This window comes from Ovis canadensis, chromosome 17 (genome assembly GCF_042477335.2).
Source record: "Ovis canadensis isolate MfBH-ARS-UI-01 breed Bighorn chromosome 17, ARS-UI_OviCan_v2, whole genome shotgun sequence".
Taxonomy (NCBI): domain Eukaryota; kingdom Metazoa; phylum Chordata; class Mammalia; order Artiodactyla; family Bovidae; genus Ovis; species Ovis canadensis.
The window spans coordinates 28,858,693-28,886,481 of NC_091261.1; the positions used below are offsets into that span (position 1 = coordinate 28,858,693).

Sequence of the window (27,789 nt, forward strand, 5' to 3'; positions counted from 1 at the left end):
TGTACTGTATTTTTATACATGTCATTTTAAAAAAGTTCAGAGCTCCTTATTCAAGCACATTTTTTGGATGCCTTTCCAATTGAAATCAATCAGCATGTGTTTTTATTTTCTTTTCTAGAATTTAGTCCCACTGGGACTTTGCTCAGCTTATTTGGGCTTTTTAGGCCCAGTTATTTTCTAAAATATTTATTTGGCTGTGCCAGGTCCTTCCTTGTGACATACAGGAGCTTTCTTAAGCTGTGGCATGTGGGATCTAGTTCCCTAATCGGGTCGAACCTGGGCACCCTGCACTGGGAGCGCAGAGTCTTAGCCACTGCATCACCAGGGAAGTCCCTAGGCTCCATTTTAAATCAGGAGCAGTTTTTAAGTCATATGCAAAGCTCAGAGCCAAAAATAAGGGACTTAAACGTTACACACACCATTATGCTTTACTCTGTCATCCCTACCACCTTGGAGAATCTCCTGAAATACAGCCATGGAGGAATAAAACAATTCCCTCTCCCTCTGTCCTCAAGAATCTGTACAATTTACCTTCTAAGACTCTAATTATAACCACAGTCAAAATGTCATGGGCTATAAAAGGAAAAGCTGTGCTCAAAAGGGACATAGGCATGGAATAAGAAACTCAGTAATGGAACATATTGATACTTTAGAAATTCAGAATAGAGGTTTGTTATTTGCCATTATGCCTTCAGGTAACTGATGGTCTACAAGGCAGAGCTGTCTACAAGAGTAGAGAAGTAAAAAAGTGCCACCTAGCAAGATTTATAAACTACTAAAAGTTTACATTTTTTTTAAATGAAGACAAATACAGACAAAAGCATAGAGAAATATGTGTTTAGCCTACCGCCATGGCAATGCTGAAGGATGACTTGTAATATTTCTAGGAGCCCTTTTGCTCAGAGGCATTCCCACCCGCCCCCACCCTTCTCCCATAGCCTGTTAACATTTGAAATTGAAACACTTTTTTAGCTTTTGTTCTCATCCAGATTTACTTATGATATGGGCATGATGATTTCAAACTGGTGTGCTTTAGGGTAGGTAAGCCATATTTAATGCCTGTCCAAATCAGGATTCTGCTTCTCAATGTGCAAATTCAGTCACTGCTAAGATCTGAACCAAATGACAGCTCGTACATATGTTCTTCCTCCTTGCCATTCCTTCTGGATATTTTGTGTGTACAATATACACGGAAACCCTTATTTGTTTCAAAAGCACTTTAAATGCAGAATACCTGAAGGAACTATTTTTGGAGACTCCAACCTTGTCACCAAGTGACACCTCACAAACAGCATCAGATGCTGCCTTGAACTACACAGCCACCTTTGTCCACTTTAAAATGAAGGTCTGACTGTCTGGGATTGTGTGGGCACCACATTAACAGTATTAAAAGGCCAAATTTATTCTCAGATTCTCTATGCATTAAAAAAACAAGATATTAAGACACTAGCTTTAAAAGACTATTTATTAATCTTAAATATTTACAACTCATGGGTTAAAATATATTAATCAGTGGGGCTGTTTTCTGGGATTTCATTAGGAAGGAGTTTCACCTTTTATCTTTACCTTTTAACTCTTTTTATTCTGCTTTCTAGATCTTTTAAAACTAGTTACCTGGCTGTCTTATCTCAACCACAGCCTCATGAGCAGACCAGGAATAGTTTCCCATCTCTGAAAAGGTCTTACTGTCCACTACCACATAACAGCTCCTAAATATATCTACTGTGCAAAGCACATTCAATACAATTTGCAGAGTGACTGCAAATGAATACCAAGAGCACTCCAAGGGAATACCGGAAATGAGTAACAGTGACTGATGAAGACTAGCCATGGAACCTCTTCAAGAAACACAATAATGGAAAGCACAGAGGCATAGCAAAGATTTATGAAGAACAGATCATCGAGAACTGGTATTTCCACTTAAATAACAAAAACCCCTCAAGGTTAAGTAGTTCCTTTGTACACTATTATTTTATTAGATTCCAATAAAAACATCTTTAAAGCTTTAAGAAAATTACTATAAATTATTACTCTATAACTTATGTTTTGCATGGTTTTAACATGTTCATGTTATAATTTACTTAATTTTACATGAAGATATAAAAAAATAAATATTGCCATGCATAACTTGATATTAAAAAACACAAATAAATAACTTGAAATGTTGTCTAGAGACACTGTTCCTGCATACTTGTTAATCATAGGAGACTCAAGCAAGTCTACTATTTTAATATAGTATACTCTAACAGAAAAAGCTTCAAAACAAGCCTAATATAATGCCCTTAAATGATCAACATATAATTAATCCTAAGGGAAAGAAAATGCAAAGCAATACTGGAGTGCAAAAACCTTTTTCGCTGTAGGTTTTGAAGAAAAGGTTTTAATGTGCGCTAACGGGGTTCCTTCCCAAGGGCATGCTGGAAACAAAGAAGTGGAAGAAACTGGGAACCCTTCCTCAGTCAACTTACTCTATTTCAGTTTCCTGAAACATCCCTGGTTAAGACTCCTGCGATTAAAAAGACACAGACAAGGATTTATAAATGTCCATCAAGGTTCCTCGTTAAAGCTGAAGTCACACACTAGGGACAGGTGGTCTGAAGGGTAATTGAAGGATGGCAGCCGGTTGGGTCCAATCTGCTCCTCCGTGAGCAGATCCAGGGCTGACCGCACGCTGAGCGCCTGCCTGGAGTACCAGATATAATCGAGCGTGTGCCGGCACTCGCCTGAGGTCCGGATCTTCCAGGTCGTGTACGGAGGTTCCGACTGCCCGTCAGCGCTCAGCAGCTTGTAGGCGCTGTTCAGATTGAGGCTGGAGGAAGCAAAGTGCTTGTAGACCTCCTCTGTGGGCTCTGCGTTGAAGTCTCCACAAACAATCAGGGGAATCTTGGCCCCTTGGGTGATGGCCTGCAGGTTTTGGAGGAGGTCGCAGCCTTGAGCTGATCGAAATCGCTCCCAGCCGGTGCGTGCCTTCAGGTGGGTGACGGCGATGCAGAACTGACGGCTGGACTCCTTGCACTCCAGGGTCTGGGCAATGGCCACCTGGTTGGTCTTCAGCGTCATGGCCGTCAGCCGGATGTTGGCACTGTTGACCAGCTTGAATCGGTTTTGGAGGAAGAACAAGGCACAGCCGTCGGGTCCATTGTTGTGCTCCACATCCAGACAGGGCGACCAGGGCTTGGGGAAGAAGGTGCCCTGATAGCCCAGTCTACTGAGGAGGGGCTGGAAGGTGTCGAAGTAGTGGTCCACCTCTTGGAGGCACAGGATATCGGGCTGGTAGGCGAGGATCTCTTCCAGGATCAGACACTTCCTTTCTTCCCACTTGAGGGCTTCGATAGGGCACTGGACAAAGTTGTCTTTGCCTTCTCCAAGAGCTGAAATAAAAAAGCCGGTCCGTTGTCAGCTGCTAAATACCTGGGGGTCTCCTTAGGTGTGACGTCACCCAAGACCTTCAGAGTACTTTCTCTGCTTCAGGTGCTCTGGGGGGATTCTCTTACTGCACCGACCTCCAAACTAATTACCTCTTACCATCCACATGAAGCAAGGAACTGACTTTCATATTAAAACTATCTGTCTCTATTCCAGGACAGAAGACATAATAAAGTCACATATTCCAGGACATAAAACATTAAGTTTTAGCTTTAAACAATGTTCTTTGTAGTCTAAGAGATCTAAGCTATGTCAGATGAACTAAATACATTTAACCCAGTACTAGGCCTTTATAGAAACCATAAATGAAACCTATTTTAAGTGGGCAGCTTTTACTTATATCTGGGAAAAGAAAAAAATGAATCAAATTATGGAAAGTCGGGGAGTATGCCCTTCTATTCCAGAAAAGGAGGGAAAAATGGTGACCCTGGTTTCTTCTTAAAATTTCAAGAGCTCCATGATCAGCAGCACTGCAGAAAGTTGACTGACATACCTGTTTTTAAATCCAGCAGACCCAGGAAAGGAGTCCTTTCTACCATAACAAGTATCTCAAAGCACAGAGAACAGAGGCAACATCTCTGGCCTCAAATTATAATAAAGGTGTGTTTGGATAAGAATCTGGCCAGAGTATCCAGACCAACCCCCGCCCTCCACATTTCCTGCAGAAGATTCTACCTCGCCCACTCAGTAGACTCAGTTTCTCCTTGGCAAATGCTATCTTAGTGCTGTGGACTGAAAGCTGGAGACAGCAGAAAGTTTCAGGCTAATAAGAGACGGGGGCCTTGAAATCTGGATGTGCTGGGAGACAGAAGCCGTCACTGAACATGCAGTCTACCAACGCGGAAGTAAGAAATACCCCTTAGTCGCTGGATTTATCAGTGAAAACCAGATGACTCCCTTTCCCCACCTCCCCTTGGGAGAGCTCCTCGGGAGCTCTAGCCGCCCCACCCCTCGCCTGACACCTCGCCCCCGCACACGCAGAGGTGCACCGGGCATGCGCAGAAGCAGGGAGGCGGTGGCGGTTGGGGCAGATGCAGCAGGCCTACCTTGGGCAAGGATGTTCCACTGCATGACCCTAATGGGAGGGTGGCTACTGGGGCAATCGGCCGGCAGAGCCACAAAGTCCCTCTGGAACCGCGGGGGCCGGGTGTGCAGGACAGCCCTGCATTCCTCCAGGAGCTCTTTGGGGTCGATGGGCTCCAGGTGCTCTGGGTCAGGGGCCACCAGGTACTCCGGGTGCTGGGACGCCGCGCTGCTGTTGAGTGTCTTGGCGAGAGCACTGTAGAGCCTGCTCGTGCCGTTTCCCATGGGATACACTGCGGGGAAGGAGACACGGTTACACACTTTGCCTTCTCCTGCCTTTCTCCCGTTCTCACTCAGAGAGACCACAAGATAAAGCAGTTAGTGTCCACAGAAGCTGGGGCCGACGTTGCCACGTTCATGGTCTATGGGGTGGATTACAGGAGCTCCCAGGTTCTAGCTTTCTAGGAGGACAACTACTTGAAATACTACAGTTGAAATACCTTGATCTTTATGGGTTATGCTAACCTGAGACTTGTCTTTATAATTTGTAGACACAGTCTTACAAAAGCATGGCTAAGCAAAATCCATATTCCTTTTTCTATGTATTTTAAATGAGAACTTCAAGACCATTTTTGAAGAGCCAAATGTCAGAAAGCCTGGTTACTCCGAGATGGCATTAGAGCAGACTCTTAGTGTGTCATCTACTCAGATCCCTGTTATGGGAAGAATCAGCTGGATTAAATTCATTTCTGATAGAGCTCTGGCTTTCTATAGGATTCTGACAACATCACTGAGCAGTATAGTCTGCAATCTAATCTTAATTGCCAGATTTTTTAAAAATCAGAAAAGAGGCTGGCGGTGGTGGGGGGAGAGATGGGGGTGGGGAGGGTGGGGTATGGTGGTGCAGGAAGCATTGTCTAGATCCATTTCCTGGGGCTTCTGATTCTTATCTAACTGGATAGTAACTAAGGACAACAGAGCACAATCTTCAACAAGTTAACATGAAGAGAGAGGTATCTGTCACCTCACTAGGAGGCAGGTGATTGCTCTTTTAAAGGTCAACCTTGTTTTCTCTTCATCACAGTGTAAGTTAGGCCAGATTCTGCTTGGATCATGGCTAAGATTCCTGGTTTGGAGGAACCTGGATTTCCTGACCTCATCCAAGTCCTTGCCTTCTCTTGAAGGACACAAAAGTCTTTTTAAAACACGTATTTGGCAAGCTGATTGCACCTGATACTAGCAAGCAACTGAATTCACCTTACATAGCAGGTCACAAAGGCAAATTCAAGTGCTCACCCCTAAGACCTAGCCTTAAACATCAAGATCAAGATGCAAGCATGCTCTATCATTCCTTTTCAATGACTATAAAAGTAGCTCCCCAATGAGAAAGTGAGGCAAAGAAACACCAGTTTTCGCAACACACATTTCTGTGTACGTGCAACTGCCTGCAAGCCTGTTCTCACAAAGGCACATGCATGAACACACGCACACACTTGTTTCCTGGATGTCTGACTTGAATATATTCTTTTTTAATCAATTTGCTTGCCTATCTGAGTACATGGGTCCAAAGAAATTTTCTTCTTAGCTGGCAGTACAACTTTGAAAATCTTTCTTCTGTACTTCTTGTTCAGCAAAAAGTGGTAAAAAATTCTACTGTTTTCTTCAAGCATGGTTTCTAGCATCAGCAATAGCCTAAGAGTAGACCAGTCTGTCAGGGCATCATGGCAAACTCACAAGAGCTCCAATATCTGACACCTGTCAGGCTGCAGGCAAATGAGCAGCTTGAAGCTGTTCAGTTTTAACAGGACTGGTCTGCGTCGTCCTGATGACATCACCTTCGCCAAGCTGAGTTTCAGGGTGGTTGCTGCGACAAAAGAGCAAGTACCATGCGAAAATGAATGTGAAAAAGGTTAATTGTGTCCAACAGGAGTTGAAGATTTAAGGAGTTATCCTAAACCACACTTCCTCCTAAAAACTTTCAATATAAAGTGAACAAGGAACAGTATAATGTGTTAACACAATGAAAGTGCTGGAAGACATGCCCAGAAAGCCAATCAAAATTATATCCCATTATAATATAGGATAATTAAGAAAATGACAAAGTAATCTAAATTAGAAAACTTACAAATGAGGCAATGTGAAGAATTAGTAAAACAGAAAGAAATGAGGAGATAAAGCTTGAGAGATAGTGGCAAATACTATGTACTTATTTAAAGCAAAGATGCAACATATGGATAAAAAGGTTCTTGTAGCAGGAAAACCAATGCATGGAAATGAAACACATATTGATACTAAAAACTATAAATCAAGAAAACTCTTCAGAGTACAAAGTTTCGATCATGCAGGATGAATTAAGTTCTGGAGGTTTAATGTACAGCAAGGCAACTTTTAGTTAAGGATACTGTATCTCATACTTGAAATCCTCTAAGTGATCTTAGATCTTAAGTGATCTCACTGCCCCCTCCACCACCCCCCAGAAATACACACTATGTGAGTGATATGTTAATTAGCTTGATTGAGGTAATTATTTCAAGATGTGTACAAATATCAAACTCAGTACACCTCAAATACACACAATGTTTGCTAAGTATACCTCAATAAAGCTGAAAAAAAGGTCAATGGTTTGAAAGAAAAATTATGAGGTTAAAAAAACATGTATCACAGACAAACACACATACCTGAGACTATCAACCCAGAAGGACCAACACCAACTGGACTGTAAAGAAACAGAAAAAAAATCCCTTGGACTCTAGGCCAGAAACAGCAAGTAACTTAGAAGCCAGAGTGTCAGACTTCAACTGTAATGTTTTTTAGACCAGAAGAAAATGACGTTATATATTTGAAACATGTCAGGCTTTATATATATATATATATATATATGACTCATGGTATGTGAGCCAAGAATTTTACATCTAGCGAAACTGAAATACTGACTCTAGGAGCACTTCTTCCAGAAAATACAGCATGGGATGGCCAACCGCAGTCCTTGATCTTCAGAGGTTACATACATGCTCACAAGCACACAATACGTGACAGGATAATTTCTGGCACTCAAAGCCAAAATGTTTACTATTGGGCCCTTCTCAGAAAAGTATTAACCACCCCTGGAAGTAGTGAACAAGCTTTAGACCAAAATGACCAGAGATACTGATATACAAACTGGTGATGCTGTATAAAACAGAGCAAAGCAAGTCTAAATGAGATTAAGATAGTACAATATCCACTGGCTATGTGATCCAAGAGTGAGCCAATGAAGATTTCAGTTCAGTTCAGTCAGTCACTCAGTCGTGTCTGACTCTTTGCAACCCCATGAATCGCAGCACTCCAGGCCTCCCTGTCCATCACCAACTCCCAGAGTTCACTCAAACTCACGTCCATCGACTTAGTGATGCCATCCAGCCATCTCATCCTCTGTCATCCCCTTCTCCTCCTGCCCCCAATCCCTCCCAGCATCAGAGTCTTTTCCAATCAGTCAGCTCTTCGCATGAGGTGGCCAAAGTACTGGAGTTTCAGCTTTACCATCATTCCCTCCAAAGAAATCCCGGGCTGATCTCCTTCAGAATGGACTGGTTGGATCTCCTTGCAGTCCAAGGGACTCTCAAGAATCTTCTCCAACACCACAGTTCAAAAGCATCAATTCTTTGGCGCTCAGCTTTCTTCACAGTCCAACTCTCATATCCATACATGACCACTGGAAAAACCATAGCCTTGACTAGACGGACCTCTAGTCGGCAAAGTAATGTCTCTGCTTATGAATATGCTATCTAGGTTGGTCATAACTTTTCTTCCAAGGAGCAAGCACCTCTTAACTTCATGGCTGCAGTCACCATCTGCAGTGATTTTGAAGCCCCCCAAAATAAAGTCTGACACTGTTTCCCCATCTATTTCCCATGAAGTGATGGGACGAGATGCCATGATCTTCATTTTCTGAATGTTGAACTTTAAGCCAACTTTTTTGCTCTCCTCTTTCACTTTCATCAAGAGGCTTTTTAGTCCCTCTTCACTTTTTGCCATAAGGGTGGTGTCATCTGCATATCTGAGGTTACTGGTATTTTTCTGCATGTAAGTTAAATAAACAGGGTGACAATATACAGCCTTGACGTACTCCTTTTCCTATTTGGAACCAGTCTGTTGTTCCATGTCCAGTTCTCACTGTTGCTTCCTGACCTGCATACAGGTTTCTCAAGAGGCAGGTCAGGTGGTCTGGTTTTCCCATCTCTTTCAGAATTTTCCAGTTTATTGTGATCCACACAAAGTGTACTCAAATGAGGATTTAGTACAACCAAAAAAAGAAAAGCTTGGGATGGGGGTAGGGGTGGGACAGAGCAGGGACCAGAAAGAAGCAAGCATGTTCAATTAAGAATTATTTGGGGACTTCCCCTGTGGTCCAGTGGCTAAGACTCTGAGCTCCCAGTGCAGGGGGCCCAGGTTCGATCCCTGGTCAGGGAGCTAGATCCCACATGCTACAACTAAGACCCAGAGCAGCCAAATAAAAAAATAAAATAAAATATTAAAAGAGAATTATTTGCAGTGATCATCATTAGTAATGGTAGAATCAGAATTGTTACTTACTCTAGACTGCTTAACCTGGATATTCTAATTTCATCATTCCCTGTTGTCCTTTTTTGGTTTGGTTTTGGAAATTTATCGGGCTGTTAGCAAACAAAACTCAAGGAAAACACATTCTTATTACAGCCAGCTCAGCTCAAAAAAAGCTCGTTTTGGTCCAATAGTGGATTACTGTATTTTGTCACCTTACTTGTGACTTTTGGGGATTTTCAAAAATTAAATCTACCACCTAAAGACAAAGGCTTTGCAGCAAAAAAGGACACACTGCAATGTGGGCCTCAAAGCCCCAGTTCTAGGCCCAGTTTAAATGGCTGGATTCTGAGTAAATCCAGAATTGGAGCCGACAAGCTCTGTTGATGACTTGGATGTGGCCAATGAGAGGGCAGTCAAAAAAAGTTTCCAAGATGGGTGGCTGAGCAACTACAAGGATGAAGCTGCCAATACAGGTTAGGAAAACTGGGTAGGGTTTGCAGAAAATAGGAGCTAGGTATGACTGATGTTCAGGAGAGAGGTGCAAACTGGAAACAGGCGGGAGATGTTTATTGACAGAGGAGGACTGAGCTCCGGAGCAGACTACCATGTCTGTTTGCTAACAGGGGACACATTAGAGAAAGAAACCCATCAAGCAGACTTCAGGCACGACTGCATGAGGGAGCTGACAAGTCCTCCCCAAAAGAATTATAAACCTGAACCAGTGTCAAAACCAGCCATTTCAGTGCTCTGGATGTAGACCAAAGGCACACAACGCACTGGGAAGCCTTTATTTGCGAAAGCTATCGAACCTTAGTCTGTGCTGGTCCTGCCTGGGGCAGGCCTGGCCCCACCTCTCCCTTCAGCTCTGTGGCAGTGACTCCAACTAGATACTGAAGGATGTTAACATCTGCCCAGAAAAAAGGCCTAGGCCTTGATGGCTTTCGCTGGTGAGCCTATCCAATATGTAAACAATACCCATCCCACCTACTGCTTCCCATGTACAGCCTCACTGGAAGACAGTCTGGCAGTGTCTAAAATAAATATAGAACTCATGCCCCTAGGGATTTACCCAAGTGAACTTAAACTTAAGTTCATTCAAAAATATGTATGCAAATGTATATACCCAATTGTATTGATAAATGCCCAAACTGGAAGCAGTCAAAGATGTCCCTCAATGTGCAACCGTATACAACCACACGAAATAGTACATAACAAGAGAGGGGAACAAGTCACAGGTATTTTGTAAGTGGAAGAAGCCAGATCCTAAAAATTACATACTGCACGATCCCACTCATAGGGCATTCTAGAAAAGGCAAAATATACGGAATGGTATTCAGAGACTGAGGGAGGGAGCGGTGGGTGACAAGGTAACTCTAGGGCAGTGGAACCACTCTGTACAGCCCTAGGGTGACGCATACATGACTGTGTTTGTCAAAATCCACTGGCTTAACTATCCCTCACAAAGAGTAAACTTTAATGTGCAAAATTCAAAAGTTCAAGAGGAGGGATCAAGAGGAAATGCAGACTCTGACAAATAAATCTATTACAAATATATGACAAATTCACAGAAGGGGCTTCAGGAAAAAAGGAATGATGTCACCTTGGCAAACAGCTTTTAACTGCTAAAGGAAGTGCACTCAAGTTAGCAAAACTGTTTCTCTGGGGGGAGGGTGAGGGGGGGGTGGGTGTCAGCAATTCCAAAAATGCTTTACAAATGGATGGTGGGAGTCTGATTTCTGTGAGAGAGGAAAGCTGCAGATAAATGAGGAAAGGTTTAGAAGGAATCACGTGGTACTGAGGTGGAGTCAGACATACCATCCAGATTTCACGTCCCTTATAGTATACATAGATATATAGACAAAGAGCCATTAGGGATGTCTGAGACACCTTTGGAGAAATGCGGGGCCAAGGGGTTTCCATATTAACACTGAGGCATCCTTTCTGTCTTCGTTTTCAACTGTTATGAAACCGCTGCTTTGTCAGCTTTAACCCAGGCAGTGGACCCAGGCTCCAGTAGGGGCCACTGTGCTCTTCACCATTATTCATTTTTTAAATTGCCTGCTTTACCCTCAATGTCCTTAAGTGAGGCGGCAATAAGTACTTCTGTTAAATTTGGAGCCCTGATGACGTATCTTTAATACTTGACAAAAAGGAAAGTCCACATAAATACTTGTGCTGCACACAAAATACGCTGCCTTAAGCAACAGCACTCAGGTGAGTGTCTGGACTGCAAAATGAACTCTCCCCTGTCTTCACCTCAAAGAACCAACAAACTTAAAATAGTCAATCACATATGGATACAAGGCAGACATTTATCCACTAAAATGTAAGAAGTGAGCCTGTCACTTTAAGGAAAACAACTGACAGTATTTTTGCCCATGAGAAAAATTTCCCAGAGAAAATTCTGGAAAACACATCTGCCATCAGGAGCCTGACAAGTCCCCAATACTTAAAAACTTTTCTGACAAGACTGGTGGTGATAGCTACTAAGGTTATTTCTATATTGTATAACATCTAGAAAAGCCACACAACCTAGTTAACCAACTTCCCAAATAACCAAGAAGATGTTCACTGATATGGTATCAGATTTGATGTTGCAAATAACTATTAATATAAGCTACCATAAAAGACTACCCACAATCATCATAAAAGGCTATTAAAATAATTCTCTCCAATTATATAACCAGTGAGAGACTGGATTCGTATCTTTTAACCAAAATATCACAACAGACTGAATAGAGAAGCACCTAGGAGGATATAGACAGCTGTCATGTATTAAGCCAGACTTTCAAATGAAGATATTTCCAAAAATGTCAAATGGTGCCACTCTTTCAACCAGTCTTTTTATTTGGGGAAAAAAAATGCTGGTTAAAAAGTAAAAACTCAACAAAAGCCAGGATTATCTGGGTACATACCTGAGAAGCTGCTGGAGTTGACCAACCTTGGGCCCACGGAAACCTCCAAGAGAAAAGCACGCCAAACCCTAAAGGCCAGACATCACAGGACAGCATCATTGGAACAGCAAGCCTGTGCTGCCACCCACTGGCCATTGTGCTGAATCACCTCAGAAAGGTTTGAAAACTTAATTCAGCAGCTAATTTTCACTGGTCCCCTGAAGACTCCTGAATAAATGTGGTCACCTTCAAAATATTCACAAGACAACCATCGACCTAAAACAGCTTGGATGTTGGGTATGCAATATGTTTATTTAACACTTAATGAATAAATCAATAGATTCACAGTCCCCATGGCTCACAGCTTCATGGATCAAGTTCCAGCGGCTCCCTTTGTCTTACACATGGCCTTCTCGTACTTGAGAAGTAAAAGTGAAGTCGCTCAGTCATGTCCAACTCTTTGCAACCCCGTGGGCTGTAGCCCACCAGCCTCCTCCATCCATGGGATTTTCCAGGCAAGAATACTGGAATGGGTTGCCATTTCCTTCTCCAGGGGATCTTCCCGACCCCAAGGATCAAAGTTGGGTCTCCCGCATTGCAGGCAGATGCTTTACCCTCTTGAGCCACAAGTAAGAACCTTAAGTCACCCTTAATATTTAAATTACAACCACTGTTCTTCACTCGTTAGTTCCATGAAGATAGGGACTATATCTGCCTTGTTTATGGACTCACGGTAGGTTGACTGGTTTCCAGAAATCATGGCTTCTCTTTTCACTAATCAGATCCTGAACAAGTTATTTCTGTGGCTCTGTTTCTTCATCTTGGGATCACCATGACCTACTTCAATGTGTTACTATGAGGGACAAGAGAGTTAAACCAGCTATACCTAGTGCATTCTAAATGGCAGCTATTTGGTTACTTTTCTTTCTGGGATTCAGTTCAGTTCAGTCGCGTCCGACTCTTTCCAACCCCATGAATCACAGCACTCCAGGCCTCCCTGTTCATCACCAACTCCCGGAGTTCACTCAGACTCACGTCCATCAAGTCAGTGATGCCATCCAGCCATCTCATCCCCTGTTGTCCCCTTCACCTCCTGCCCCCAGTCCCTCCCAGCATCAGAGTCTTTTCCAATGAGTCAACTCTTCGCATGAGGTGGCCAAAGTACTGGAGTTCCAGCTTTAGCATCATTCCTTCCAAGGAAATCCCAGGGCTGATTGATCTCCTTCAGAATGGACTGGTTGGATCTCCTTGCAGTCCAAGGGACTCGCAAGAGTCTTCTCCAACACCACAGTTCAAAAGCATCAATTCAAGAGCAGCTATTAACATTTGAGAGCCAAGCATGTACCGCTCTTATCTTTCCAACAACCCAGCAAAGTAGGTATTGTATTATCCATTTTATAGACGCAGAGACTGACTGCACAATTAGCAAAGGACCTGGCCCTGGGACGGCTGCCTGCACCTTGGACCACTGCTCATCAACTGTCTCTGCCGGTGCTGACCCAGAGTCAGGATGACCAGATGGAGCTGTGCCAGGGGCGCGCATGGCAGTTAACAAAGGTCCAATTTCACCTCGTCCCTCTGCCCAAGTCACCGCCATCAGGGCGTGCACACTGGCACAGCACAAGGTGTACAAAGCGGTGCAATGACCCGCTTTACTGGCACATGGCATTACTAGAGATATCAAGTGAAGGTCATGTCTCCCAACCTAGCGGGTCTATAAATACAAGCTCCTAGACACAGTGACAATCCCAGTGACCTTTCTTTGCTAGGCAGCAGTCAGACACAAGAATACCCCAGTGTGTTCTGGACAAAGCAGAGCTGTCCCTTCAGTCATGCCAGATTCATCTTGAAAATATGGCTAGGGAAAGAGAAATCCCTCCACAATGAATACTTAGCTTAGCGTATTAAAACTGGTGGTTGATTATGAGTGGGCTGGCCAAGCATTTGCGCAAGTCAGACTCTTCCAAGCAAAATGCTAGAAAACTGAAAATTGAAAAGGCAGAAACCTGGTGTGACAGCTGCTCTCCACCAACTAAGACTTCAGGTTTGTGGCACTACCTGGTGTCCATCCTTAACACTCCCAGGAGCTCAAGGGGTGCTCTGGGTTCACAGCTATGAATGAAATACAGAGCTAAGGAGTATGCTGCTATTCCTCCCTGTGGGTCAGAGGTCCACATACATCTCCCAGTGCCCTGTATGAGATGCCTATGGCTGCTTATAGTTTTAAATGGTTGAAAGAAATAAATTGTAATATTTCCTGACATGTGAAAATCATCCAAAACTGCAACATCAGTATCCATAAATAAGATTTGTGTATTGTCTTCAGCTACTTCCACACTATAGCAGCCAAGCTGAATAGCTGTAACAAGTATTTAGTCTATTAAGCCCAATATATACTAGCTGGCTCTCTACAGAAAAGTTTGCAGACTCTTGCTTTAGATTATGAGTTGTACAGTCCATTTGTACATACTTCACAAAAATCAACGAAAGACTCAGTCATTTAAAATAGGGAAAAACTAATTTTCATATATAGATTTCCATAACCTTGCTGGAACAATCACAGCACATGTAGGAAAAGGATCATCTTTTTAAAATGTGTGGTGACACTGGCAGCAGTTATCTCCAGTCCAATGACTCATTTTTAAGATGGGAATTGATAAATAATGTACATTATTTATCTGACATGAGGCCAAAAATACATTATTCTCCTTCCTAAGAGCTTTCCGGAATAAAGTACACACATGCATATTTTTCTGAAGACTGAAAGAATATGGGTAAAATCAGACAGGATGCCACCAGCGGGCTTAAGAAACAATTCCAGGAAGACAGAGACAGGTGTGAATTAACAGAGAACCCAGGGTGGAGGGCAATGCAGCACAAACTACCAAAGGTAAATTAAATATGGCTCTTCCCAAGGGAGCTTTGCAGAAACCCAAAGCTAAGTCCACCACGACAGAGGGCAGGAAGAGGCGAAGGGGCCATCATTAGGGTCATTCTCTCAGCAGTGGTGTTTTATTTGAGACAGCTCCCAGTTCTGTCACTTCCCCTCTCAGACAGAAGAGGGTGGCCTCTGCCAGCTGGAGAACAGGCTTCAGAGATGTGGGCCCTGGATGGACGGGAAGGGAGGCAGAGGAGACCAGGTGCTAACCATGGACCTCAGGGATATTTCTGAAGGCGTGGCTGGAGGGGTGAGCAAAGCATTGGAGAATAGAGAAGGGAGCCTGCCTGCACCCCCCACCCCCAAATCTCCCCAACTACAGAGAATGCAAACTGCTCTCCCAGGAGGAAAGGTCCGGGGAGAAACAGGCTCACACAACTATATAGGACACAAAGAAAAACTAGGCTTCTATGAAGAAAGGAGCAGAGAATTAGAAAATGTCCAAAAAGTGTAAACAACTGCAAAATAGACATGTTCAAAAAAAATCTCATGAAATATAAAGAGATAAATTCTTTAAAAATGCAAGAGGAGCCACAGAGGGTGGATCCATATGGACAATCTGTCTAGCAGGAGTTTAATAATATGACAACAGGGAATGTGATAAAATAGTGATGAAAATGATAAAATTCAAGAAATAGAAATCTTCCTGGGCTAAAGAATGGTATGTCCTGGCGCTTCCTTGGTGGATCAGTGGTAAAGAATCTGCCTACCAGTGCAGGAGCAACGGGCTCAGTCCCTGATCTGGGAAGATCCCACATGCCGGGGAGCAGCTTAAGCCTGTGCTCAACTATTGAGCCTATGCTCAAGAACCTGGGAGCTGCAACTTCCGAAGAACTTGCACCTGAGGACCATTGCTCCATTTTGCAACAAGAAGCCACCACAATGAGAAGCCCGTGAATTGCGACTAGAGAGTACCCCTTGCTCTCCATAACTAGAGAAAAGGCCACACAGCAATGAAGGCCCAGCACAGCAAAAAAAAAAAAAAAAAAAAGAACGGTATGTCCTTAGACTGAATGGGCTCATCTGATGCTAAAACATTTACCCTGACAGAACTTTTGAACACCAAGGACAAACAATCCTCAACTTCTAGAGGATAATGGGTACTGTCAAAGAGATAGAGGTTCTGAGGCAAAATTAACAGATATGTTATTTTTTTTAAAAAAATTATATTTTAAAATTGTCCTGAAAATTTTCCAAATAAAATTTAGAATGAACCACTGGAAAGAGAAATTAATTGTAGAACACGTCTCAGCAAATCTATTTGACCTAGAAAATCTGAAAGATGAACATCTTCAGCAACCCCCCCAGTGAAAAGTAAAACATAAAGGAAACAGAAAACCATCACGTCCAGGGTGTCAGTAGGATATGCGAAAATAACATCCTTGCACCCTGTACTGGATGGACCTGCCCCAGCACTGGACGCTCAGAGTGGGGGACAGGCTGGGAAAAGCAAAGGAAAATGATGCACGAGGCACTTCCTGGACACCCTACTGCAACTTCTCTTTACTGCTCCATGATCCCGGCTCCACGTAACTTCTCAGACTACTGCAGTTCCAAAGGGGAAAAGCAGGTTTAAACCATTCTGCACAATCCCTCAGAATCCAAGAGCCGTCTCTACTGGAGACTAACTTCTGGGGACGCTAGTTAAGAAACTTCTAGCAGGCTTCCAAGCATTTAGCAAAGCAAGTGTCTCACTGGCTGTCTGCCCAGGCTATACATCAGAACTAGCAGATGCTCAAGGCCCACTTGCAGAAACTAAAATTCAGATGATCTGAGTGGGACCCAGCCATTCTTTTGATAGCGTTTTACTGGAAAAAAAAAAAAAAACAGTAGTCATCCCTCGGGGATGGGTTCCAGGACTCTCCTTGGATGTCCAAAATCTGGATGCCTAAGCTCCTTTTATATAATGATGTACACCCTTGGTATCTGCATCTGGGGATTCAACCAACCTTGGATGAGGAACCCACCCATGGTGGGGTGGGGAAGAGGGGGGGCTGCATTTTATAAAGACATTTAAATCTGACAGGTATGATTTTTTTCGTAGCCCTCTTTCTCCTGGACATTCCCGCCCACATCCCTGACACTGATGCTGCGTTCTGTGTAGCTGGTAGGTTTCAGGTGCTGCTCTGAGATCACATAGAGACAAGAAGACAGCTGAGATTTTTGCTTGAGGTCATACTCTTTCCTATAGGAAGGCTGCTCTCCCCACTCTGAAACAGCAAAGCCAGGGACTTCCTGGCTAGGACACTGTGCTCCCAATGCAGGGGGCTGGGTTAGATCCCGGTCCCCAGGAACCAGTTTCCACATGTCTCAACAAAGATCCCATGGACTGCACAGCCAAATATTTTTTAAAAAATAACAAACCCCAAAATTTTCATTGAAGTACAAGTGGGTTTACTATGGAACTAAGCGCCCATGCACATCATCCTTGCATTCAAATGGGATAACCATTCAAGTGGTTAGCAGAGTCCTAGGAATCCTGATCACAGATCTTAATTTCCAATACAATTAGTCATGAGACAATAAAACATTTGGCCTTTTAAGTGTACTGTGTTCAGTAAAACTTATGGATCAGTTGCTATCATGGTTTCTAATTCAAAAGCCCCCAGTAACTCACTGTATTTAAGCTCTTGCCGTTGAATGCTATAGGAAAACAAATAGCCTGTTCTCCTACAAAGAAAATATATTTCTATAGAAGCTTGATAATTACAAGCTGTTGCACTTCTCTCTCATAAGCAGATTACTCACATTGTTAAAGGACATACTAAATAAAACCGCCTCCTCAGATGAGCTGGTATTTGCTTTTAAAATCATACCAAGAAAAAAAAGCAATGTGTTCCAGTGGTAGAGAACAGTATTTCAGCCAACTCTTCATTATCTGAGGAGGTGGCATCTATAAACCCATAGGTGACATCAGACCATGTTTCATCCAGCAGAGTAACTGACAGCTGCTGTTTCTCTACGGGCCGTGTGACCCTTCCATGAGAAAAGGTCCCCTTTAAATTCGAATAACCCAGCATCTGATGACTGCAAAGGGGCTACACTCACCTTTCCAGTGACATCTGACTGCCACAGGGCCTAAGTTATGAAGGAACTGATTAACAAATAGGGTCAACTTGGGATTTAGCAGCCCCCCCGCCCCCCTACAAAGACTGGAGCTTCCCAGGTGGTGCTAGTGGTAAAGAATCTACCTGTCAATGCAAGACGTCAAGAGGCTTGGGTTTTATCCTTGGGTTGGGAAGATCCCCTGGCTAAGGACATGGCACCCCACTCCAGTATTCCTGTCTGGGAAATCCCATGCACAGAGGAGTCTGGCGGGCTTATGACCCATAGGGTCCCAAAGAGTGAGACATAACTGAAGCGACTCAGCACACATGCACCCCAAAAGATGCTGGAGTGAGCGAATTATAGCTTTCAGTTTCTTGAAGACTTTCTCTAGCCAGATGTCTAAACCTTGAGGCCTGTAATAACAATAATCTGCTTTTTATTTATGTTGTCATTTTGTTAAGTAATGTGGAATTCAGGACCCAGCCATAACAATTCTTTTTATTAAGTCTAGAATAGGACCTATGAATCTTGGGAAACATTTGGCAAAGTACCTCCTCTTTCACCCTGCCACCATCCATGCCTCACACCTTCCACTTTGCTCCTGGCTTTCCCCAAGCAAAATGTTTTTAATCTCTTTCAATCTTAACTGTACTCCAAGGACCAATTCAAATGCCAACCACTTTCTGAAGCCAAAATGATCACCACTGATGGAAGGGACTTCATGCTCTCCAGCACCCTTGTGCCATTTGCAAACCTTTAACTGAAGGAGAATAATAAAAGTTGTTTTATTTCTTTAAACACTCAGGTCTTTGAGCAAAACCCGTCTCTCTGACTGGGCACTAAACTCAGAGGCAGACCATGTCTCACATTCTTTTACCTCCTATAAAGTGGCACCTAGCTCAAATGGTAAAGAATCTGCCTGCAATGCAGGAGGCCAGGGTTCGATTCCTGGGTCAGGAAGATCCTCTGGAGAAGGGAACAGCAATCCACTCCACAGTATTGGTGCCTGGAGAATCCCACGGAAAGAGAAGCCTGGCGGGCTACAGTTCGTGGGGTCGCAAAGAAACACCTCCGAACGACTAACAATAGACAGACCAGAAACAGAAAGACTTTTTGAATGAATGAGCGATCAAAGGATATGCAAATGAATGCATTCACGAGTTTCTCCCAACAAGCAGCTGAAGCCAAAACTGAGCAAAATGCGAAACTGCTCTAGCTCTTGTAGTAGTTTAACAGCCATAATCCTTTCAATTTCTTTCTAAAACTAGGGGATTTCAGGGGACTTCCAGAAATTTCATTAAGCATCTTTCTATGTCAAAGGCCTAAGATCCAACATGTCCTGACCCTTCTTCTGGCTAAGAGCATAGCTCTTATCTGTATTACACAAACTATGTGTATTCCCAAAATGAACCTACTGGCTAACTCTGCTCCAGGACCCGAAGGAAATAGGTTAAGACAAGAGATATGGTGCTACAGAAGACACCAGTTGATTTTCTTTTACTTCTCCCACCTCAAACCCAACAGTATGCCTCTAGAAATTCTCCCATTCTAACAGTTATTTCACAAATGCCAAATTCCTACAGAACTGCAAAGAACATCTCAATGACTGTCAGGTTCATCCTTTTTTTAAAAAAAAGGACAAGAGTTTAGTCTCCAGTAATCAGTTTAACATCCTAATATTTTTTATTTTTGGTCACGCTGGGTGGCATGCGAGACTTTAGTTCCCTGGCCAAGGGTGGAATCTGTGACCCCTGCAGTGGAAACGCAGTCTTAACCGCTGGCCGCCGGCAAGGTCCCTTCACAAAAAGAAAATCCTAATTTTAAAAAGAATGTCTCAATCTAAACATCCGCCAATAATCTGAATAGAGGCCAATCATCTGAATAGAGTTTAAAATCTTGACTTCAATCACACTTTGGGTGATCATTTTCAGTAAAGAAAGCCACATTGAACATACTCTTTCTACTGCTCTATCTGTTCTGAAGTTAATACAAAACTTGGGAATTCCCTGGCAGTCCAGTGTTTAGGGCTCCGCCTTTTCTTTCTCTGCCCTGGGGGTTCAATCCCCGGTGGGGGAATTAAGATCCGGCAACCCGGGTGGGGCGGCGTAAAAGAGAACACAAAACTTTTGGAGCAAAAGGTAGTCGTTTACAATTTCAGATGTCCATACGTCTTAAACAGCAATAAACTTGAGTACGACTAAAATATACCTGCTAGCGTGATGAAACTGCCCACTCTTGAAAGAAAAGCTTTATTAATTTTTACACTATGACTAATTTGTATGTAAATTGTGGCCGCGGTACTGAGGCCTCAGGCAGAAACTTCAGTGGCCTAAAAAGGGAAAATCCAGGGAACTTCCCTGCGGGTCCAGTGGTTAAGACTCCACGCTTCCAATGCAAGGAGCGCAGGTTCGATCCCTGGTCAGGGAAATAAGATTCTGCCTGGCGTTTCCTTCCCTGCAACCCAAGTAAAATCCAGAGCACGTGACCTATAGAACAGGTTCTTGGCAAAGAGATGGCATCATCTTTACAAGATCTTAACCCCAGGTATACAGGACGCATAATGATGCAAATATTAAGACCGGAAGGCTCCCCCAAAATTCAAGTAGATGTCCAAAGATTCAATGCGTGTTCATACGTTTTTCAAAACTCATACCATCTAAGCCACGCAGGCCACAGGATCAGGTAAGCGTAACTTCATATACATATTGCATAAAATGTTCCACCATTAGCGCAATAAGTAAAACAATCTGCGGCTTCGGAAGGGAAAAAGATAACGTAGGTCAAGAGGGAGAAATACTAAAACCGCGGCATCAAACGGGAAGGATTAAACGGGAACCTAGCACCGGGTTGCAGCTCTTACCGGACGCGGTGCAAGCCCCAGGCAAGAAAAGGCGAGGGCAGAGCGGCAAAGGAGAGCAGAGACGGCGGCTCAGGGAGAAGAGGAACCGCTTCCCGGTCGCACCCCACCGCCCGGCAGCCCCCGGCTTCCCATTCATTCCCCGCCGTTTCCAGGTGGCGGCCGCCGCGTTCTCCGCCCGGAACGGCGGTGCACTCACCTGTTCGGGAGCACGACCTCGCGACCTCGCGGGCCGCCGAAGCCGCCGCCAGGAGCCGGGGGGACGGGAGCCGCGGGGCGGCCGTGGGCGAGAGGCGGCGCGGCGGCGGGCCGGGCGGGCGGCGCAGGCCGGGCGCGTCCCTCTGCAGCAGGGCGGAGCAGAGCCGCCGCGGGCTCTGATACATGCCGGGCGCCGCCGCCAAAACCGCCGCGGCCCCTCGCGCGCCCCACCGACCTGCGGGCCCCGCCGAGGCGGGCGAGCCCAGCAGACTCTTGGGGCCGTCCGAGCAGAGGCTCCGGGGCTCCTTCTCTACCAGCCGCGGCCCGGGGGAAGGTCGCAGGCAGACGAGCCCGAGACGGCGCGAACGAAGCTGCGGATGCTGTGAAGTGGAGGCGCTGTCTGCCGCGGGCCGGCTGGAGCTGGAGGGTAACCGGCGAGCGCAGCGCGCTGACAAAGCGGGCGCTACCAAGCGAACCAGGGAGGGGGTGTCCATGGGACCTGCGCCCGGCGCGACCTGGCAGGGATTCGTAGAACCGGAGTGATCCTGCTTTGAGATGACGCAGATCTTCAGCTGTTTATAGGGTGGAGGCTGTGGGAGGTCCAAGGTAACAAATACCCCTGAAGGCAGTTTTAAAGAAATGAGCCTCCCCTTCCGCTGGGTGGAGTGGAAACGCCCACAGGCTGGGAGTCCCAAGACCGTTCCAGGCTGTGGCCCGGGGGACACGTGTGTGTCCGAGTAAAAGACAGCATCCGTGTACGCGTGTAAGTGAGAATCCGGCAGAGGGTGTCTCTCCCCCACCCTTTCGGCGGGATGTGTTGCGTTAAAACGAAATTAAGCACGATAAAGCCCCTACTGTGTGCGAGGGCGACGCTGAGTAAGACAACGTCCCTTTCCTCAAGAATTATCCTCAGGCAAAGGAAGCCCAATGTGGCAGATCAGACCATAAAGCTGTACAAGGTAGATTAAGATCAGTGCCATAAGTTTATGTAAATTTGGCGATAGAGGTCGTAACACGCCTGGGTTTTCTAGAAGGCTTATTAGAAGAGCCATGACTTGGATTTGCATTTGTGGAATTTGGGAGAAAGTGGTGGTGATTTACGCAGGCGAAAAAGGGAATAAAGCAAAAAGCCCTAGGTATCTTTGCTGCAACATCTCTTACGTAGGATGGAAGTGAAGAAGTAAGGCAGATACTTGGATAGGTTACACTGCGGAAGGCAGAGATTGTATTAGACTTAATATGGTAGAAAGGGGTGAGCTGTTTGTAAGCTGGGCAAGGATATGTCTTAGGGCCGTGCTGTCATTGGAGGTCAAGTATCTCGGGCGTGTGAAAAGGCAGGAGAGAGTAAACTAGCTGATATGAAAGATATTCTAGACTTGCATCTGGTACTGGAAAAGAATGAATGGAAGAAACTGTCTCAGCTTGGGCAGGAAATGATGACTAACCAGGACAGGAAGTGGGGTGAGTGGGAGAGATGCCCCAAGACTCGGTTCCTCTCTGAAAGATTTATGACCTAGAAATGTTTTCTTGTTGGTTTTCCCATGATTTTGCTGAGTCTCCTGTCTTGTGGAATTGGAAGCTTTTCATTACTAAGGATATTCAAAATATTTGTAAGATCAGAGGGTGTGGATGCGTCAGCTGACAAGGTTGGTCATAACTACTGGGAGACACCCTCCTTGGCAAATCGTTAAATCTCTTAGTCTTACTTTCCTTATCTATAGAAAGTCATACCTTAGTCATTAGGTCAAATAAAAGGTGATCAAACTAGTCCATAAAAAGTGTTCTGCCAATATAGCAAAATGTTGACTTAGAATCTAGGGTCTGTGGGAATTCACTCACAGTTCTTTTTCTTTTCCATATGTTTGGAAATATCCATAATAAAGTGTTGAAATTAAAGTGCTCTGAAAAATTAAAAGGACTGTTTGAATATAAACTGTTTAATAAATTATTAAAAGGGATTCAAAGAGCATGGTCTCCTGAAACTGGGTCAGTAGCATTATTTTTGGTATATGCTAAATACTGTATACTTATAAACAATCAGAAAAATATAAATAAAAACTTTATTCACTTCAAATTCATTTAGGGGGCTGGTGGCTAAATCCCCAGGTTGACTGGTAGCCAACCCTGGTGGCTCAACGGTAAAGAGTCCATCTGCCAATGCAGGAGACACAGATTCAATCCTTGGTCCCGGAAGTTGCCAGGGATACAGGGGAGCAGCCGAACCCGGGCGCCACAACTATTGAGCCTGTGCTCTGGAGCCTGGGAGCTGCAACTACTGAGCCCGTGTGCCACAACTTCTGAAGCCCTAGTGCCCTAGAGCCTGTGCTCCGCAACAAGAGAAGCCACCGCGATGAGAAGCCAGCATGCCACAACTCGAGAGTAGCCCCTGCTCACTGCAACTAGAGAAAGCCTCGCACAGTGACGAAACCCTCACTGCAGCCAAAAGTAAATAAAAATCTCAAAAATTCATTTAGTAAACATTTGTTGAGTACATATTATGTGTCAGTCTTCACGATAGAGCTAAATAATGAAATGAACAGTTGGCTCACAGGTTGATGGGTGAGACATTGTATAAACAGAAATACTTATAGTCATCTGATAATAAATATAGAATCATGAGTTGAACAAGGTCCTGTGGAAATACAGAAGATGAAGTGCCTCACTGCCTGTAGGAGTCAGGAGAGGCTTTTGAACAAAGTGGATTCTAGGCAGAAAAGGCTTATGGAAGGAAAGGAGGGATTTTCTGGGAACAGCAAGTACCACACTTTGATAAGCCTTGAGTGCAGGGTGCCCGTAAGGGAGTGGCAGGAGATGAGGTGGAAATTGTGAGCAAGAAACAAAGTGTCAAGGGTTTTCCAAGGAATCTGGACTTTATCCGAAGGCTCTGGGGAACCTCTGAAAGACAGGTTCCACTTTCAGGATTGCGTTTTGGAAAGATCATCTGTCAGCAGTGTGGAGGATGGGTGGGAGACCAGGGAAAAAGAAGAACAGTGTGGGGAGGAAGAGGACTTGCTGGTTCAGAAGCTCTGGAGGAGGGCCAGGGTAGGCCTGCTTCTTTAAAAAGAAAACCACAGAGGTGATTCTGATGTACATCTCTGTTTCTCCCGCCACACAACCTCCCAAACCAATAAGCTGGGGGCAGAGATGGTGGGAAAGAGATGAGTTTGAGAACTATGAAGGAGACAGAAACCACAGCATTGAGTATTAAATCTGGGGGGTGAGGGAGGAGAGGACAGAGTCCTTGGTAGATAATGGTAACGAACAAGGAAAACAGGTGGAGATCAGAACTGAGATGCCTCTGTGGAACACCCAGGTGGAGTTACTTTGTAGGCAAATAAACTAAGACTGGGAGTTCATAGAGGAGTCAGAGCCAGACACTTTTGAAAGTCTAGTAGTTAAACTCATGGATAATGAGGTAACTCACAAAAAGTCTTTTGAGGGAGAGAATAAAATGTTGAGGATTAAATTCCCGTGAAACACATCTTTACCGATGGTTGGAAGGGAAAGAGACTTGAGACCTGGTCAAAGCTGGAAAACAGGAAGATTGGTATCTTGGAAATAAGGGAACCCAAAGCTGCCAGAATAGAACACTGATGAATGCTGCTTAGAGGTCAGGGCAGCAAGTGAATCCTTTGGATTTGACAATTAGAAGGCTCTTCGTGCGAACAGTTATGTGGTGGTGGAAACCAGATTGCGGTGGTCAGTGGGGCTGGAAGGCAGGAGACCCGTGAAAGAACAATGCCTTAAGGAACCAGGTGAGTCTTCTTTTTCTCTGAAGACTGGAGGAACCTCAAATGGTAAAGTTGAGGAAAAGGAGCCAAGAAACACAGACATTACAGTTTTTCTCCTGTTGAGACTTTCTGCAGTTGTGCTAGTTCTTTTGTTAACGGCAGCTATATATACACATGTACATACACATACACACATATACACACAAATACACACGTTTATACATATGTGGGCATGAAGAGAAGGGAAATCTCTCTATTCCTCTTCTTATGAGGCCATCTGTCCTATTGGATTAGGAGTCTACCTTTATGACCTCATTTAAGCTTAGTTACCTTCTTGAAAACCTGATCTCCAAACATTATATTAGGAGTTAGGGCTTCAAAATATGAATTTGAAGTGGGTGGGTGGGGGACGCATTTCAGTCTTTAGCACTGTCCAAAGGCTTCCCAGGTGGCACTAGTGATAAAGAATCCCCCTGTCAATGAAGAAGACCCAAGACACGTGGGTTTGATCCCTGGGTCGGGAAGATCCCCTGGAGAAGGAAATGGCACCCCACTCCGCTATTCTGGTCTTGAAATCTCATGGACAGAGGAGCCTGGTGGGCTACAGCCCATGGGGTCCCAGAGAGTTGGACACAACTGAGTGGCTAAGCACATACATACATATATGCACTGTCCAAAACTGGAAATACATCAGTCGATGAGTAGTTGGAAGAAAAAAAAGTAATGAAGGCTCTAATTCTGTCACTAGAGATGATTCTTCAGTTTTTAATAACTGAAGTGATATCACCTTTAGCATATTTTAAAATGCAGAAAAATCCCAGTTGCTTTGGCTCTATTTTTATAATTATTAAAGAACAAAAATTTATTTTAGACTCTGTTGGAGTTTTTTTATAACCCTTTTCTCAGAAGGAAAAAGACCCTGATGCTGAGAGGGATTGGGGGCAAGAGGAGAAGGGGACGATACAGGATGAGATGGTTGGATGGCATCACCGACTCAATGGACATGGGTTTGGGTGGACTCCGGCAGTTGGTGATGGGCAGGGAGGCCTGGCGTGCTGCGGTTCGTGGGGTTGCAAAGAGTCGGACATGACTGAGCGACTGAACCGAACTGAACACTGCCAGGTGTCTTTTCAGAGGTTCATCAGGTGTCCTGAACCAGGAGAATGTGGCTCTCAGACCTCTCACTGGGACTGCAAAGATAAGATTGACCTATGCCCTCAGAGGCTTTGCTCTGACAGGCATCACTGGAGCCTGGGCGTTGGTTCTCACAGAAGCGTTCCCAGCCCACTGCTGAGCACACTGGGAACCCTAAGGCAAGCGCTGTGAGACAGAGGACTACTCTGAGGGGCAGATTTGGCTGGAGAACTCCCATGGCCTTAGCAAGCTCCCTCTTTTTTTAATATGTTGAAGGATAATTGCTTTACAATCTTGTGATGGGTTTTGCCATACAACAATGTGATTCAGCCATAAGTATACATATATCCCCACTCTTGAATCTCCCTCCAACCACTCCCCCTAGGTTGTCACAGCACCAGGTTGAGTTCCCAGTTACCAAACTCTCATAACTGCAGGCACCTATGGTCCTGTTACTCCCCAAGCTGGTTTGCCTTTCTGTGGGTGTCGAGCCAATAGACACAACCAAGCCACAGATCAGAAGGAGGATTTATTATTACTTGCAGCAAGTGAGGGGAACACCAGGATCTTTCCCAAAGCAGCGTTGCCCTGAACAGCAGAGTTGGGGAAGTTCTAAGCTAAGGTTTCATGCATATTTACAAAGGGGAGAATTCAGCATAGACCTCAGGCAAAGGTCCACAAGTCCAAGTGATGCCGGAAGGGAGATGCCTTCTAGTACCGAGAGTGGGCCTGTCTGACACTGGCAAATGAATTATTTGAGGAGACAAGTACTGACAAAGAAAGAGACTATTGGGAAGGAGCGCCCTGGGAAGAGGGCAGCAGGGTAAGGGAACCTAGGGGAACTGCTCTGCCATGTGGCTTGCTTTCTAGGGTTTTATGGCTACGGGGTTAGACTCTGGGTTGTCTCTGGACAGTCATTCTGACTCAGGTCCTTCCTTGTGCCCCACGCATTGCTCAACTGGGATGGATTCCAGTGAGGAGGATTCTGGCAGGTTGGCAGGACATATGGGCGGGGTCTCTTCTGTCATTTTGACTTTCTTCTGGTTGATGGAAGCTTGTTAGTTCTGGTTTCCTTACCAGGACCTTCCTCTCACCCTCTGTCACTCCCTGTTGTAAAATAACTCATGCCAATGGTTACTGTGGTGCCTAGCCAGGGTGGGCAGTTTCGGTCAGTGGTTCCCTTAACACCAGCTTTAGTTGACAGAAGTCAGAAGGGTCAACACTGTCATACTCCCTCCACCTGGGTAAGGGGGCCACAGTTCCTGCAGAACACAAAGATATATTTTTAAGTATATCCCTTGAGGAGGAATTCTGGACTCTGCTTAATCACTGCACTGTTTGACTTGCTTTTTCTTTGTTGCTGAATTCTTTTGTCCTCTTTGGATCATTAATTATTGAGACCTGTTCAAGGGCAAGCATTGTGACCAGGCTTAGATCATAATATGGTTTAGACCAAAAACAGCTTTCTTATGTCAAGAAAGCCATGCTTGGTCCCCTTTCTCCGGGGACCCCTTTATCTGCTTACACGCCTCCCTTCCCTTCCTTTTTCTTTCTTTATTTCTCCCTCCCATCCTCTCTCTCTCCCTTTCCTCTTACCCTTCATCGTGCTTAGATGCAGACCATTCTGCAGAATGAGGGCTCTTTCAACCTCCTCCAGGCTACTGCCCTATTTTCACAGGTCTTGCTCTAATAACTCTTTTGCCACTCCGGTACTCTTGCCTAGAAAATCCCATGGGTGAGGAGCCTGGTGCAGGCTACTGTCCATGGGGTCACAAAGAGTTGGACACGACCCGGCGATTTCACCTCATTTCATGTATCAAATGCTAGCCCCCAAATATCACCAATGAGATAAAACTAATTGCTCCCATGGGATGGGAGAGATACCATCACAAGAGAACTCTGTGTCTATTTCAACTCTTTTGGGAAAGGGTCAGAGATTTCCAGGAATTGAACCACTACTCACTTTTTGACTTTTTGTGGTTAGCCTTGGAAATGTCG

General features: G+C 44.7%; 1 protein-coding gene across 1 annotated transcript; it reads right to left on the minus strand.

Moving 5' to 3' along the window:
- Window positions 1-1,447: 1,447 nt before the first annotated feature.
- Window positions 1,448-22,978, minus strand: NOCT (nocturnin). Its single transcript, XM_069557084.1, has 3 exons — window positions 20,928-22,978; window positions 4,473-4,742; window positions 1,448-3,371 (listed from the first exon to the last, which is right to left on the minus strand). Exons 1-3 carry the CDS (start codon window positions 21,418-21,420, stop codon window positions 2,548-2,550), a joined length of 1,587 nt encoding a protein of 528 aa, XP_069413185.1. The 5' UTR covers window positions 21,421-22,978; the 3' UTR covers window positions 1,448-2,547.
- Between the last annotated feature and the right edge of the window lie 4,811 nt (window positions 22,979-27,789).